The 10,450-nt window shown below is 45.4% G+C and overlaps 1 protein-coding gene across 1 annotated transcript; it reads right to left on the bottom strand.

Moving 5' to 3' along the window:
- Positions 1-1,661: 1,661 nt before the first annotated feature.
- bmp4 (bone morphogenetic protein 4) lies at positions 1,662-10,189 on the bottom strand. The gene is made up of 4 exons (XM_084014159.1): positions 9,914-10,189; positions 5,962-6,084; positions 4,902-5,266; positions 1,662-2,934 (listed from the first exon to the last, which is right to left on the bottom strand). The coding sequence occupies exons 3-4, from the start codon at positions 5,257-5,259 to the stop codon at positions 2,081-2,083; spliced, it is 1,212 nt and encodes a 403-aa protein (XP_083870285.1). The 5' UTR covers positions 5,260-5,266; positions 5,962-6,084; positions 9,914-10,189; the 3' UTR covers positions 1,662-2,080.
- Between the last annotated feature and the right edge of the window lie 261 nt (positions 10,190-10,450).

The raw sequence follows: 10,450 nt of genomic DNA, 5'->3' as shown, positions 1-10,450 counted from the left end.
AGGGCTTCGACTGAGTGCCGGCTGGTGAACTAAATGGCATGCTCAACTGTGTGTGCTGAGCTTATATAAACTTACCTCTCTGGGCCTTTTAATAAACACACATCCTCTCTTTGTGAAGGGTAGCGGGATAATGACCAGGCCAGACAATTACCATAACTGGCTGATGTTATCTCAACTTCAGGGGGGGAGATCAGTTGAAATGTTGTAATTGCACTGTCAAGCTGCTGAAAAGACACCCCCCCCCCCTCCCCCCAACCCAGTTCTTCCCGAACACACACATACATATACACCCCCCCCCCCCCCCACCCCCACACACACACACACCCCTTCTCTTCTGCCTTCAGCCACTTCAAAATGAAATTCTTCTCCGTCTTCTCCTCCTTTAGCAGTCTCCCTCATTTTTGACGCTGATATGCAGGCATCAAAGAGAAGCCCAGCGGCCATTAGCGAGCCTGAGGGCCTGCACATGCTCCAGTCGGGTGGGGGGGCAAACTAACAAACCTGGCTTGTCATTAAAAGAAATCACCTAATGTTTAACTATTTCATTTGACACTAAATACCAGTCAAGAAATATTTCAAGTAAAAAAAATGACCAATTTACTGTGAACCTTAATTTGGTGTTAAAAAAATGGTGATTATTCTGTCAACTTTATAATGATTAATATTTGCACCCTGTACATCATGTCTGATGTACAGACTGCAAAACAATGCACAGCCTCCCCACCCCCCCCTCCCCCCCAGCAGTTCAAAGGAGTCCCTCTCTCTAAACATTATCATATAATTTGGGCCAGCCGTCAGCTTGTAAATAAGTGATGTAGAAGCCTATTGTGTGATGGGGCACAGGTTGGAGACAGGCGTCTTTGCTCTGCCGGCATGAGCCGCCGGAGACAAAGGCAGGAGACAGAGCGTCTAACCTTTGATTCTTCTGAGGACTCAGCCGCCTTGTATAAGGGCAGGACGCATCGGCCACAATCATGCCCCCAATGTGGGGACGTCAGGAACAATAGAATCACTCTCTCACAGCCGGGCTCAACAACCCGCCCCGGCTGCAATTGGATTAGCGAGTGTCCAACCACCACATGTTAGCCTAATTGACATAAAAGTGAAATTTGAGAACAATAAGGCCCTAACCCCTTAAAGGCCTACTGGCTTTGAAATGGCATACCATTTCTGTAACAGCTTCTGTCGGTGGAATAAGGGTGAAAATTGAGAAAATGTTGAACCGCGAGGTGATTGTTCTCCCACTATTTCTCCTTCTTTGATGAAGTGTGAATCAGTCAAAGTTGATAAGATGCCGGATAATAAAACAAACCAGTTTTATTTGGGAAAGACGGAGGATCAGAGAGATTCCTCCGCTTTCCTCTGCTTGAGCTAAAAATGTGATTTAAAAGGAAGGAAGTATTAGATGTCAAATTAAATCAAAATTGATATTAAAATAGATTATTTCTGTAAACTTGACCAACTTTAAACATTTTTACCACCCAGTTATCATACAAGAATGTAAAATGGATTTTGTTTAAAAGGGCTTAAAAAAGTCATCAGCTCAATATTCATTTAAACTAAGAAAGGTTTCCTTAAATAAAAAAAAAGAGTGTTCACGCAGTGTCTGACTTATGCAAATACACAAAAGGTTGCATCTTGTGATCTGCTGGAATGTGTGATTGGAAGCAATTCATGTTTTTTATTTTTTTCTTCAAAAATGTATATCATATGAAAGCAATAAATATTACCAGTAAATAAACTTTAATTTTTAGATTGTTTTTACTATTTTCTCAATAAAAAAAACTTATACAATCTAATGTACATTATGAAAAGTTGTACAGCTTTTTATGTTTAAAATAAGGACTCAATTTATTTTTAATATGTAGATATAAATATATATATTTTGTCAAAATATATGATCATATTGTCAAAGAAACGAAAAAAAAAAAAAAAAAAAAGTGAGACAAACATACACCTCAACATAAAAGTTATAAATAAGGGTCCAAGTGAACATTTTTTGGGAGTAAAGACCTTCTGATTTAGCGTCCATGTTGCTTTTTTTTCACGGCGCCTGTCCAAGTTCTTGTCCGTCTGTGTGTTAGCGGCAGCCGCAGCCCTCCACCACCATTTCTTGGTAGTTTTTTAGGACCACCTTGTCGTGTTCGTCTAGGTAGAGCATGGAGATGGCGCTGAGCTCTGTAGGCACGCAGCAGGCCTTGGGAATGTTGTTGTTCACAGAGTTCACCAGTGTCTGAACAATGGCATGGTTGGTTGAGTTCAGATGATCCGCCAGAGGAAAGGGACATTCCCCGTGGCAGTAATAGGCATGGTAACCAGGGGGCGCCACTATCCAGTCATTCCAGCCTACATCACTGAAGTCCACGTATAGTGCGTGGCGCCTGCAGTTGCGGTTGCGTTTACGGTTCCGCTGCTTGGGGCTGCGCTTGGTCCGGCGGGTCAGGGGGTGACCCTTCCCGTCGTGGCCAAAGGTAACCAGGAGGGGGCGCAGCTGCTCCCAGTCCTCGCCGGGCTCCCGGTGTAGCGAGCGGCTGACGCGGACGTGGCGGCCCTTGTGGCGCGGCGTCGGGTCGAGGGGCAGGACCTCCACGGCCAGCCCGTAATTCGGGAGGCTCTCGCGAGTCCAACGCAACACGGCGGGGCTTACGTCGAAGCTCTCCCAGCGCGACGCGTTGTGGCGCACGAGCCGCGTATCCAAGAGCTGCGTGATTAGCTGCCCTGGCCGGGGGGGCTTCAGCACCTCGTACACGTTTATCCGGTGAAGCCCCTGGTCGTCTGAGAAAGCGTCGGCGATGGCCTCGTCGATCTGCTGACGGTAGAGCCTCAGTTCGGCGGAAGAGAGCAGCTCGTCCTCCGGGATGCTGCTAAGGTTGAAGAGAAAGCGAAGGGGTGCGTTTTCTCCGCCGTCCAGAACGTGCGCCCTCTCCATGTGCTCTGAAAATGACCGAGAGGACAAATTAGCTGCAAATTCAGAAGTTCTAATGCAAGGTGAAGAAATCAAATGTACATCTTATGCATTCACAAATGTTCAGATATTGGAGTTTCCATGAAGATGCTCTATCTATCTAACAGATGAAACTACGAAACGAACCTCCTTACTCTAACACGTCTTAATTGACAGGAAAGAATGCACGCGCACACTCTTCAAGGCCTCTGGGGGTATTCAGGAATATAAATATAGAGCGTCCACGCTTCCTTATCTATCTATAAGGATTACCCTACCCTTCTCTCAATGCCTTTCTCTGAGCACTTTGCTGAAACACGCATTACAAGGAGGGTGGTGATTAACGTACCACAGCTACAGTATAAACACAGTGGAGGCTCCCTGTTCCACGCTCAGTCTGCAGATTTCTGGCAAGATCACCATTGTTGGGGAAAGGAATGTTGTGTCTACTATTTTCCTGCTCAATCCACCCCTGTTATTTCACACCCAGGCCCTAATCTTGCCCAGGTGGTTCTCATTATTAAAACCTGCTGTGTTTTTGATTAGCTCTACAGTTTGTTCACTTAAGACGTTTATCATTTTCATCATGAATAATCATTAAGGAGTCAGACACTACAGTAGAATCGCATTTATCTGGAGCCCATGGGAGAGGTGGAGGGAACGCGATGTGTTCAAATCCTCGACCAAAAGCAGAATGTTCTCGTGTACTCTGCGCTTTGTAGTTTAATTCACAGGGGGGGGTCACCTGTTGCACACGGCCCGAACTGTCAACCGAATCACAGTATTGCACAATGGTACTCCCGCGGAGGCGAGCGCTCCAACTCGGAGGCATCAAAGCGTATTATTAACATAGTTTAGGAGAGGAGAAGGAGGGTAAATGTCTGTAGAGAGCGGTAGAAACCAATACACACCCAGACATGCGTGCACACACACACAAACACGTTGCATCACAGGCCGAAGTTCTGAAGGCTCCTCCAGTGGCGGTGCTCTTTCTTCCTATCTAACCTTGGTACGTTGCCGTGCGCTACCACGAGCAGCATTTGTTTGACAAGCCCCATTAAGGCTGACTCATCCCTCCTTTCTCACTCCTTCCCCTAGGGGCGGACATGTTCTCCAGCCCTAAAGCTGTTTTTTCTCTCCGTTCTCCAGACCAAGATCGCTTCCTAGATCGCCCCCGTCTCTCTGTCAAAGATCGCTTTCAAACATTTAACCGTCCAACCACGAGCTTACATTTAACAGATTGGGTACGGTGGATTTTCTCCAAGACTTCTGCCTTTTGTCGCTAAAACGAAGCAGATCCAAGTCACAATAAACAGGGAGCCTTCTAACTGTTCCGGTCTTTCTATCGCGCCGGCTTCTGAGACTGTTTTTCCATTTCTGCAGAGAGTGGCAGCGTCTGCCCTCAGCACCCACATTTTTGGCAGTAGGGCTTTATTTAGAAGGCTGCAGAGTAGCATTAAAGATAATTGCACGTTGAGGAAGGTCCTTCTAAAAGAGCCCTCCATATAAACCGGAGACATGAGAGAGGAGCGCACGCCGCTTCCAGGCCGAGCACCGGGCTTTTTTAAGCCGTGTTCTGCTGGGTGGGGTGAGAAGTGTAAGTCGGTAATATGAAGGTATGCTTCTCCCCTCAGCTGCTAACCAAACATGCAGCGTTTTTGTCAAATGAGGCTCTTGAGAGCTTGTCTAGCAGAATTCTTTTTTTTTTTTTTTTTGCCCCTCTGTAGACACTGTTTGGTGACCACATCCTTAAGATTCCTTGGTTATGGTGAGATGGGTGGAGCTGCATTACAATCATGTTTCAAGAGATATAGGACATTTTTTTTAGCAGTCTTTGCCCACGCTAATGAAATACATTACTACCAAAATCCTTGGAATGCTTCAATACCCTTGAGTATGGTGATAATTCTTTCTGATGACAAGACCTAATGCCAGCTTCCTACATCGTTGTGCTTACCCTCATGGTGGAAGCCCCTCACAGTGTTGGCCCGGCTGGCAGACCTCTCTGGGTACTCAAAGGGGATGTCATGCACCCCGGCGTCCTCGGCCTCCCCCGACTGTAGCCGGTAGAGGTCCAGCAGGTAGCGGGGCACGGTGACCGATTGGTTGGGCCGCGGCCGCTTCTTGAGGCCAAACATGTGCAGCAGCGTGGCCTCGAAGTCCCGCAGCAGTTCATGGCTCTGGGCGGCCGAACGACCCTGCAGGCCCGGTACTTTCTTTTTCCCTTCTTCAGGTATCAGACTAGCATGGTTGCTCTCTCCCAGCAGGACTTGGCATATTAAAATGACCATCAGCATTCGATTACCAGGAATCATGATGTCTCTGGGGGGAGCGGCAGAGATGGAAGATTAGAACGGAGCAGAGGGGAAGAAAACACACTCAAAAAAAAAAAGAAAGAGAATGAATGGCCTCCATTTTAACTGACGTAAAAAGACCCGTCTGTCCCTTTTTTCGGTATGTCTTCACCAGCTCATACACCCTCTTCTCCAAGCGTCTCCACCGAGGGGCAGACTAATTGGTTTTAATAGTCCAGTCTGCCTTGTTTACAGTAACGCAGTCCCCGATCAGATAGACCACTTGCAGTTTATCTCCGGCAACATCCTCCGAAGGTAAACAGCTGGTTCAAGAACCCAACTTTTTTTGAATGGAATCTGAGAGCCATTCCTTTCCAATCCCTCCCTCCCTACCCCCCTCCTCCCTCCTCCATTATGATTAGACAAATAAAAGAGGCAGCCCTGGGGTCAGAGCAAATTCTTAACTCGATAAGGAGCCACAGTCCCTCGCAGTCTCCTCTAACAGGCCACGGGGCAATTCAAGGACTATGTGCTACACATTTAACTGAAAAAAAAAAAAAAAAGCCTCGTCCTCATACAAGTGCCTTGCCCAACACCCCACAGGGACTTTCAGTTCGAGCCTGGATGAGTGCCACATAAATCAGTGACTCAGTAGACAGAAAGACAAGATGCGGCAAAGTGTCACATGCCACAAATTGAAAACGACGTGGTCCACTTACTTACCGACAGAAAATAAAGCATGGGAAAACAGTCCATGTTTGTTGGGAGCAGGCAATGGACACGTTCTTCCAGGAAATGTTAGGTGGTGTTGGGCGGCTGCAGGAGAACGTTGGAGTGACCCTGTTCCTAAAAGACACGGATAAAAAAACACAGGGAAATTATCGACTGAATGCAGTTCCATGTTATATACCAAGAGTATTAGAGGGTGTATCTGGGTAAAAGAGTGTCTCTTTAAGGCTTATCATTTTGGGCAAAGCTAGCTATTTACTGTAACTGGAATGTAAGGAGGTATGTGCCACAACACGGACAGCGGATCCCCATAATGGCTCACACTCTGACTGGAAACACACCTCCAAAAATATATAAGAAAAGCCTGTTCCAAAAGAAATGTTAAAAGCAAAAAAAAAAACAACCTTAGATAAGTGCCGACTTCAAATGACAAATGATCCTCTTGTGTTCGCACACAAGACCAAAGAACTGATAACACCGGTTTGATCAGGAGTGGTTAAAAAAAAAAAATCTATATCCAAAACAAGAGGGCTGTTTGCTGACAGGAGGAAAAAAAAAAAGTCTCCAAGTGAACTCGGTCAACCTTTATCCCTCCAAGCGGCTGAGATCACTTATTTCAGACAAGGAACTGAATACATCTATCTGAATGTGCCTCATCTCTTAGTTACGCTTCCCCACTTGAGGGATCACACAGGTTGAGGTGACGTTGACGACAGGCTTTCTGCTCTTTGACATCACTTCAGTACATTCAGTGCGTGTGTATACTTTTTTTTTTTTTTTAGAGTATACTTGGCTCTTAATCTTAGAAATAACCGCAACACAAAAAACATTTTTTGTGATCGTTTTTGGAGCAAATTCCCTGACATAAATCTAAATCTAAAGTACCTCCTCACAATAAAAAAAAAAAAGATTCAGCCATTCACTCTTTTTTCTTTTTTCCCCCTTCCCTCTGGTAGGTTTAACAAGCACAGCAACATGGCTCTAATGACTCAATTCTTTTTAGGCGTCATTTAAATGTGCTAAATGTTGTTGAATCATCCTAATAAAATTACTGATTTTTTATTGACAGAATGACCACAACAACAGCATCACAGAGCAAACATTTCTACTCATTGCTCTGGAGCGACGTAGGTCTTTGGTCATCATCTGGAGCCTGTTCCACTGGAGAGCACCCAAGCATTACTGCACAGTGAGGATGCACATTAACAGAAACATTACGTGTGTGTGTGTGTGTGTGTGTGTGTCTCGGTTTGTATTTGTGTGATTATCTCAGCCCCTGCATGGCTCACTGTACATGCAATCAAGGGTCTTTTTCCTAACAGTATGAGACTTTGACCTCCGGTTGACCCTCCCCCCCCCCCCTCCTTTTCTCGGTCATGACACTAGATCCTGTGTGTGTGAAGAAAGGGTGATGTGCAGTGTGTGTGTGTGTGTGAGTGCATGAGCTAAACGCTGTGCGTGCCTGTACGTGTGCATGAGTGTGTGCCACCGCTTGCATGTTCGTGAGAACTGTGGCAGAGAAAGAGGAGGGTTCAGAACATGATCAGCTCTATTACCCATGGGGTGGGGGGATAACGTGTGTGTGTGTGTGTGTGTGTGTGTGTGTGTGTGTGTGTGTGTGTGTGTGTGTGTGTGTGTGTGTGCACATCTCTTACAACAAACGTTCATTGTACAGCGAGGGCCTCTCCCATGATTACAGGGATTCATAGCACTCAAAAACACTGACCATACAGAACATCTTGTAACTGTAACCAGCCACTGACAAAGCTGCAGGCTAAAACAGACAGACACTCAAAGTGGTGCGACGACGATGAAAGAAGATGTAAGGCAGACAGGGAGCAACGTTCAACTCTGGAAAAAAAAAAAAAAAAAAAAGAAGAAGTCATCCTGTTCATTCTGTTGTTTTCTCCAGTGTTGATTTATTTGATTTGTTTTTCTATAAAGCAAGTGGAGTTATTTCTATGATTTCCCAACCACATGCATCAGCGCTGTGGACTCCTGTTTAATTCTTCTTCATCAAACGTTGACAGACAAAAACTGAATTCCAAAGATCATAAAATGTTCAAAGGAGCTTCACACTTGGAAGACATTTGAACTGAGCGACAAACAGAGACACGTTTTGCAGCAACAAAACGAGACCAGGGCGCAATTAGGCCGGAGCAGTAAACTGCCCTTGGCTTTGCTCGATCCCCCTTGGCCTCTCTCTCTCTGTCTCTCTGTCTCTCTCTCTCTCTCTCTCTGACTGGAGATAATGTGATCAGACTATGCACATGGCTCTTCAGATGTGTTTCCTGAGGAATTTGACAGTGATGGTGGTAGGGAAGATGGGGGGGGGCAACAGGTTCCCATGGGAACAGCCAAAAACTCTGGCATGATTTTTTTTTATCACATCAGATGCCAGTGATCGGTTCACCGACACGTCTTGTGTTTTTGTATCTGCTGCCATATCTCATGTCAAATGTCTGTGTTTAATGGTAACACACTGTTGATTGTATAGAGTTCATAATGATAGTGGGTATAAATGAGGTCAAATAATGGCCAATAGTTACTATAGAAACAAAAAATAAAAGTTTGTTTACCTTCCTGATAAAACATGAGTCGTGCCCTAAAGCTCAAAGCATTTGAAATAATAACTTCAGCCAGCGTGCCCGACGAAATGCAATATCCTCTTTTGTGTTGACAGAAATAAAACAGAGACTCTGTAATGAGTCTTGTTGTTTCGTAGGTTTGGGGTTTTATTTGCTCCCAGTTCAAGAGTAAGAACATTCACAGTCAGTGAGATCACTGAGGCCAGGTTAATGGTTTTGTTCGCTGTGGTGCACTCTGAGAGGCAAGAACCCCGAGATACACATGATGAGTCGCCTTTTCTCAGACTTCTCATGCTGCTTTTTGTTTTTTATAGAAGACACTAAAACATGAGATCTGCACAACAGGTTGAAGAGTGTTTTACACATAAACCCCCAAAATATCAAAGTAAATAATCTCCTGAAATGACCAAAATTTAATCTTTGCCAGATGCATTTTTTTTAAATGCAATGTATGGGATAATAAAATGATTTTGCACCCGTTCCCTGCACTACAACAGAGAAACTGGAGTAGAAAGGAGAGTGTGCCAAGGACGCCATGCGCCTGAAGGCCGCAATATGCTGCAGCTTTATTGTCTTAAATGACGCAAATCCACCTCACAATAATTTGTTGCAAAACAGGTAAAAACATGCGAGAACTTATGTTACAATGTGGAACAATTACGAACCGGATTCGCCTCCGTGTTGTGTTGGCACCCGACTGGAGACTTTGTCATAACTTGACAGAAGCGTGACGTTTAAAGCTCTGGCTCTATGATTTATTGTTGAGAAAATAGTAACGATTAAATTAATTGGGTTGAGAAATAAACTTTATGGTGGCTTAAATTCCGCGCTATGTCATCTCCATCTCCCACATTACGCACCGGGATGACGCGAAGAGGCGCAGATACAGGTGTTTAATCGGACATGAGCGGTGCCAAACTTCAGGGAGGAAAGTTACACATCGAAACAATGTCATTATTTTAATTGTGCCGAGGAAAGGCAGGCGTAAATAAATTGGACTCTGTTTGGAAAATGACCTCACTATGTTGGTTTGTCTGCTCGGTTTTTCGGCACAAAGGGCTTTTAACCTGTTCGCTCCAGCAAAGCTGTCCACAAATCCACTTTTATTTCACTTTATGCTCGTTTATGTGTCAGCTGCACTGGAATATGTTTATGGGCTTGTATCCATGCGGGAATGGAGACCGAACTCCCTGTGGAGTCGGTTAAAGGCGCACAAACAGCCAAAGTAAAAGTCACACACTTCCTCCTGTCTTATTCAACATGTTCCGTCTCAAAAGAAAAAAAAGAAAAAGAAGAAGAAAAAGCTGCGCTGCTGAAACTGAATCATGTGTGGATGTGTGAGTAAAATGCGCGCTTACCATCAGTAGAGGTACAGGTATCCTCGAATGAAGTGAATATTAAAGGGAAGGTGTGAGGCAGTCCAGGCGTGAAAGCAGGAAAAACGCCGAAATGAGCCTTAAAGGAGAAGTTGGGTGCCTTTTTGGCTCATTAATCCTTTAGCGACACCTCTACGCACGGACGCGGGGCGACGGGGGTCCCGGTGAAGGCCGGATCTCGGGGGTTCTGCAGCGAGCTTTCCTATCCGACTCCGGTTCGGCTCGTGAGAGGAGGCGGGTGGTGCGCAGGACGGCCAGACTTTTCCAAATGATCCAGCATCTATGGCCCCTTGCAGTTTTTATGTGTCCGCCCAATTTACCGTCCCTGCCTCCTCCTTCCCTAACCTCCCTCCCTCCCCGACCCCCACCTCCCTCATCTGTCTCGAACACCTTGGATAACCCCCCTTTCTCTCCTCGCCCACTTTAAATAAAGAGAGCTCGTTGCGCGCACTATTTTCCCTTTTTCATTATGTGAAACATTGTAATTTGACTGTGAATAACAGACGATGGGGCCAAAAT

This window comes from Eutrigla gurnardus (genome assembly GCF_963514095.1).
Source record: "Eutrigla gurnardus genome assembly, chromosome: 7".
Taxonomy (NCBI): domain Eukaryota; kingdom Metazoa; phylum Chordata; class Actinopteri; order Perciformes; family Triglidae; genus Eutrigla; species Eutrigla gurnardus.
This window is presented reverse-complemented; position numbering and strand designations above follow the sequence as displayed.

Excerpts from the sequence above, each read along its gene's own strand:
- bmp4 (XM_084014159.1), bottom strand. The coding sequence starts at position 5,259 with ATGATTCCTGGTAATCGAATGCTGATGGTCATTTTAATATGCCAAGTC. Across the intron at positions 2,935-4,901 it reads GAGGGGCTTCCACCATGAGG|AGCACATGGAGAGGGCGCAC; the intron begins GTAAGCACAACG and ends GGTCATTTTCAG.